Source organism: Helianthus annuus, chromosome 6, assembly GCF_002127325.2.
Source record: "Helianthus annuus cultivar XRQ/B chromosome 6, HanXRQr2.0-SUNRISE, whole genome shotgun sequence".
Classification (NCBI taxonomy): Eukaryota; Viridiplantae; Streptophyta; class Magnoliopsida; order Asterales; family Asteraceae; genus Helianthus; species Helianthus annuus.
In genome coordinates this window covers 112,113,331-112,119,010 of record NC_035438.2, presented here as the reverse complement: position 1 = coordinate 112,119,010, position 5,680 = coordinate 112,113,331, and the positions used below count along the sequence as shown (strand labels likewise).

At 36.9% G+C, this 5,680-nt stretch overlaps 1 protein-coding gene across 1 annotated transcript; it reads right to left on the bottom strand.

The window, feature by feature from the left end:
• Window positions 1-836: 836 nt before the first annotated feature.
• Window positions 837-5,461, bottom strand: LOC110921118 (ubiquitin carboxyl-terminal hydrolase 8). Its single transcript, XM_022165391.2, has 13 exons — window positions 5,245-5,461; window positions 4,945-5,166; window positions 4,446-4,584; window positions 4,177-4,236; window positions 3,968-4,063; window positions 3,595-3,861; window positions 3,340-3,480; window positions 3,078-3,248; window positions 2,739-2,996; window positions 2,509-2,657; window positions 1,777-2,253; window positions 1,422-1,695; window positions 837-1,347 (listed from the first exon to the last, which is right to left on the bottom strand). Exons 1-13 carry the CDS (start codon window positions 5,319-5,321, stop codon window positions 1,231-1,233), a joined length of 2,448 nt encoding a protein of 815 aa, XP_022021083.1. The 5' UTR covers window positions 5,322-5,461; the 3' UTR covers window positions 837-1,230.
• Between the last annotated feature and the right edge of the window lie 219 nt (window positions 5,462-5,680).

The following is a 5,680-nucleotide window of genomic DNA, read 5'->3' as shown; positions in this document are numbered from 1 at the left end:
TACTTTCCACTTTTTGTTCCTCTTTGGGCATTATTCTAGAAACTAGAAATGGATCTCCCTCTTCATGCCCCTATAACACCTATGAGGTGGTGTTGGGGGGTTATCAAACTCTTTCACGCCTCTATAATGCCCATTACGCATAGCCTCATGAAAAAAAGATCGAGTATGAGAGAGGAGAGGTTTTATACATAGAAGATAAGGTATTAATGGACAAAAGTAGAAAGACAACACATACAAGTGAAAATAATAATTGACATACTAAAGGATTAATATAACTTAAAAAGAAATAATTTTAATAACACATGTTACTGTCTCAATAGATGATAGATCAATGCAAAAATTAAAAAGAGTTAAGTGCCATTTACGTCCCTGTGGTTTGTCCACTTTTGCCATTTCAGGTCAAATTTCAAAACTGTACCATTTTCCTCTTTGATATTCTCAAAACGTGCCATTTTAGTCCAAAAAACTACCTCCAGTTAAAAACTCAATTAGCTCAAGGGTAAAATGGTAATTTTACAAAGTAGTTTGGAGGTTGGTGCACGGTGTAGGGTATGTAAAACCTCCGAACCACTATGCAAAATGACCATTTTACCATTGAGCCAACTGAGTTTTTTAACTGGGGTTAGATTTTTGGACTGAAATGGCACGTTTCAAGAATGTCAGGGAAGAAAATTGTACACTTTTGAAATTTGGCCTGAAATGGCAAAAGTGGACAAACCCTGTAATGGCACTTAACTCAATTAAATAATAAGATTTGATTCATAAAACACTTAATGAAATATGTAATTAAAAATTAAACAAACCTGAGAAGATAACCATACTAAAATGACAAAAAATACAAAATTAACATGGAAGTTTTAGTGACTAGCTGTTGTTACAACTTACAATTCGATGCGCTATCTTGTAGATCGTATCTTTGTTATGACTACAAGTTAAGATAATCGGTACCATCAACATTGTTGTAATGTTGCAACTAACATGCAACAATATCCAGTAGTGACAAATTGTTGTAATTTACAGAAGGTTACAAAGATGCAGCCTATAATAAATGTAGAATATATTCTTCAAAAAATGATTTTTAACTGTAAGTAAAAGCTCGTATGCGATTTAGTTGTTAGAACTCAGACCACTCATGAAAGGAAACCGGTCCGGTACCTTTAGTGGTGAAAAAAAATGAAGAAATTTGATCCAGGGCTGGTGATTTAGCAGAGTTATTCTTCAATCATAATGTCAGACATCTTCTAATCTTCTGTAAAAAAGAACATAGGCTGCAGAAGTCTTGATCCGACCCTCATCGATTGGAGAAACATAGTTGTCATCAAAGTCGTACCATCTATCACCATCATGCTACATGACATAAAAAACAAATGTAAACTTGGATGTTAATAATATTAATGGATGAATATAAAAGTGATGCTTACACGGATGAAGGCGGTGTAATGGCCACCTCCCATGCTTCCATAATGATTACTAATTGCATAAAGCATATAGCGATGGCTTGATCTCCCATTACTGTATGCAACAAATGTTGACAAATCCAGATCATGAATAGGGAAGTCAACATACGTTTCGAGTTTATTCTTCAAAAATCTGCTGTATGAAAATCTCTTTAAATGAATCACTAGGATCTCCGGCAGTCTCCATAGGTCTAGCTTTTTACTCGCTTGCCGGTGCTTTTTGCAGCTAGGACAGTACCTATATCACACATATGTATGATTTAATATACATTTGACTGTTTGACCATTATGAATATTATAACGCTTGCTTACGGCTTACCACATGTCTTCTGGTCCAAGTGGCTCTTCCTTAAGAAATGCTTCAAGGCATTTATACAAGGAGATAGATTCCTGGGGCCGTTTGCTAAATAAAGCGGGCTTGTAAACCTCAGCAGGCGAGCTAAGAAGTCGTTGATCGTAATACTCAAGCATGTTAGCAGACCAACAAACAACAACATTCAGTTGACCTGTGGAGTCTAACAAAACATCCATCATAATCTCAGAACCTTTCACATTTCCATTATCGTCAGTCAAATAGAACTTCACATCACAATCTAATGCATCTACTTCTTCATCTTCGGTTGCAGTGTTGTCATGATTTTCTGTACAACTCTTAGCAGCCTTTGTTGTTCTGAAAGATTTTAATACTTTGAAATATAGATCATGAATATCCTGTCCTTTTACAATTTCACCACATGCTACAAGAGGAAGCCCAAAGGCCTTGCTACTTAATTTCTGGGTTTCCGAGCTTGAGTTCCTGAAATTTAAAATTTATTATTATGCACAACTCTATATGTTAGTACATATGTCTGTAGCTTCCGTCTGCATCGAGTCTTGTGTATTTTGTGCTGTGTATGTATATGTATGTTTGTGTCTAGACAATTCAGGGAATGGCGCGAAAATGTTAAAGTGTAATCCGTCGGGTGACTTGTGTCAACCGAACGGATGGCCATGCCTAACACTATAGAAATGCCATGTTACCAGGCATAGAACTGAAGGGCATTGAACTTACTTTTCTATATGCTGTTGAACAAAAACAATCCGAGAAAACTTGTCAAAATCGTTTTGTAACTTATAAGCAACAAGTCGATCGTCATCCCTAATTAACGATAATGAATCAGTTGGCTCCCCTAGAAACCGTATGATATGATTGTTGTATACCTGTAAAATAATATTTCTTTAAACAGATGAACAATCAAGAAGCAGACCCAACCAACATAACATTGAATTTTGGCAAGTTACCTCAGCCACCATGAGAGTTTGATCATCCCGTAAAACACACGCGACTCCCAAAGCACTAACTAGATCTTCAAACTTGCCTTGCTTGGGAACAGTAACTGTAACTGGAGTCGGCTGAGCACTTCCATCACAAGGCACAATTGTCAAAGTCATTGTCCTCATTGATGTTGATGGTAAAGGTAATGACAAATACATGAACGGGTCAAATGTGACTGAGACCTTTCTGCAAATTGGACATACTAGCGTTGACCTATATTGACCCTGCCATTATACCAATACAAAATCAGTTAATGTTACACCGAACAAAAAAACAAAAAAGAGTAAAGAAAGAAAATTACTTACTTGGCATACATCAACAATAATAGAGTCATTACGAGCGAGGTGATTCTGCCAGTACTCATCAGCGATATCTTCATCTGGTCTACCGTCTCCGTCCTTGGCTTCAACATAAGGTTTGCATTTTACACGATTCAGATCTTCATGAAGTCCATCTAATAGAAAAGCAAGGAGTTCCTGCAGTAGAACATACATACAGTGAATTTAGGAGCAAAATCACGATGAATTGAAATGAGTTCTTCTCTATAAGCGAGAGATGATTACAAACTTGAGAATCATGCTGATTGAAGCCACTGAACTGAGGAGCAAAATGAGCAAGCTTCGACTTAAATAATCTTGGCGGGACTGATGTTGCTCCAGGAGCCCATAATGTCTTTAAAAGATCTCCGAATGCCATTGCAATCTCACCCTGCCCGCCCAATATTTCAAAAATACGAAATTGAAATGACAAATTTAATCATTTTAGGATGGAATGACAAAATTAAAAGTACATTTCATAATAGGAAAGACTAGAGTAGCATACATTCATGCCCAATGGATTATCATGGTTTATTTCTTTCCTGTGATCTCCAAGGAAGTAATCCACAAGCTTTGGCGTATGAGCAAGACACTGGAGAGAACTATTCATAAAACACGTATTTCCCAAGTTTTGTAAGCCCGTTAAGCCCAACGAACCCTTCTCACAATAGCTTCCATTCATCTTTGGCGAAGTTTTAACCATCTCATCTTTTTTCATATCTTTGTTTCTATTCAAATCCGACAATCCATAAACTTGCAGCTCCAACAGAATCTGAGGTTATGGGGTATTATTAGGTGCACTAAACTAGCATATTTAATTAAAAGAAATGTCCTGTATACATGCAACTATTGAGATACCGAACGAGTGGCAGACTTACATCTTGGTCTGACTGTCTTGGAGAGTCTTTTATATTCTTATTTTTGTCATTTAGAAGAAATTGGGTGGTTTGTCCAGAAAAATCCAAGATGTGTAACTGCACAAAATGTTCAACAATTCTTATAAGGTAGAGAAAAATGCTGATATGATGAAACAAAGCAGAAAAAAGAACAAACTATATTACTTGCAAGATGATTCGACGCAACTTACAAGTTCAGACTCTATGCTAAAAATCTTGCAGGCTCTTCGGAAGCACTCAACAGCATTGTCCTGCAAAATAAAAATTCATATAAGTCCCTTTATATATATGATCTTGCAGGATCATATATAAATGAGTCACAAACAGACAAAGTTATCAAGCTGTTAATCAAAAGTTATGTTATAATGACACTAAAAGTGACAGCCCACAACCCAAAAGGTAAAATAAGTTAACGAGGTTATTGTGGTGTGCGGGGAATGAACAAGACTCAAATGCCCACCTTTTTACTAATTCTTACTCCCAACGTGTTGGATTCTTGTAAAATAGAAAGCTTGAGTTGTAAAGGATATACATCGGTCATATCATCTTCCGCTGCTGAAGCCTTACCATCCTTCACCGCGCCTTTGACATCACTATGCCTATACATACATAGAAAGAAAACGGGTGGTCTTAGCCAGCCTCTCCACTAGAATGGGTCATATCAGTCCAATGCTGTAAATCAAAACATGTAGGCAGGCAGGCAGGCTACTTATGAACTATATGTTTGCTTGTCTGAATAAAGAAATCCTCAGCTAAATCTACCCTATAATAGTAATAATTAAAAAAAGGGAAGGGGAGGGGGGGCTCTTGAAAGCCTATAGATACAACAGACAGACAGACAGACAGTGTTGTATGACTGACTGACTGACTGACTGAGGGACTATGAATGAAGAAAATACGTGTAATAAAATCTAACTAACTAGTCAGTTACTTTGGTAATATGATAGAAAAAAGTAAACCATTTAAGGGCGTGAAGCCACATATCAGCAGAAACCAATGCATAATTTCGTCCATCTCCATTGTCATCATCTTGGTGCTCGTTCTCTTTCCTAATAAGGTTAAAGGCGAGATCTGATTTAAAGATATTGAGTATCTTCATGGGACCAGCATAATAAGAGGAAGAGGCCGGCAACGCATCGTATAAGACTCCCTCCCCATCTGGATCCGCTTCCTTCCACCACCTACACAACACAACACAACACAACACAATTTTAAAAAATGATATCAAATCAATCAATGAATCGTTCCTTAATTTGTACCTGAAAGGAACCAGGTATAGACGATGGTTGTCGGAGGAGCAAGTGTAGGATGATGTATCTTCGGGGGGGACTTCCATTTTTAAAGGGATTCAAAAAATGAGATTGTGCATCAATTCTATATTCTCAGAGAATGACGGACGGACAAAGACGGAGTTGCAGAGAGAAACAATTGGGTCCTTCCTTTCCTTGTTGCAGACCACAGATGCAATCGCCACCAACGTTTCCTTTTTAATTATTAATTAATAATTAATTAATTAATTAATTAATAATATGCTTCCTCCCTTCTTTCTTTTTAACTTTTTTTTTTCCTCTGTTTTCCAGCCCCTTGCTGGGCCCTTTATAAAGTGCGATGCCGTTCAAAAAAAAAAAAAAAACTTTTTTTTTCCTACTGTCTTGTGTGTTTTTTTGTTTTTTTTTTCATTTAGAGGGTGTTTGG

Coding starts and splice junctions, on each gene's coding strand:
- LOC110921118 (XM_022165391.2), bottom strand. CDS start 5,321: ATGGAAGTCCCCCCCGAAGATACATCATCCTACACTTGCTCCTCCGAC. Junction 4,585..4,944: donor TGGCTTCACGCCCTTAAATG/GTTTACTTTTTT, acceptor ATGTATGTATAG/GCATAGTGATGTCAAAGGCG. Junction 4,064..4,176: donor TTAGCATAGAGTCTGAACTT/GTAAGTTGCGTC, acceptor CATTTTGTGCAG/TTACACATCTTGGATTTTTC.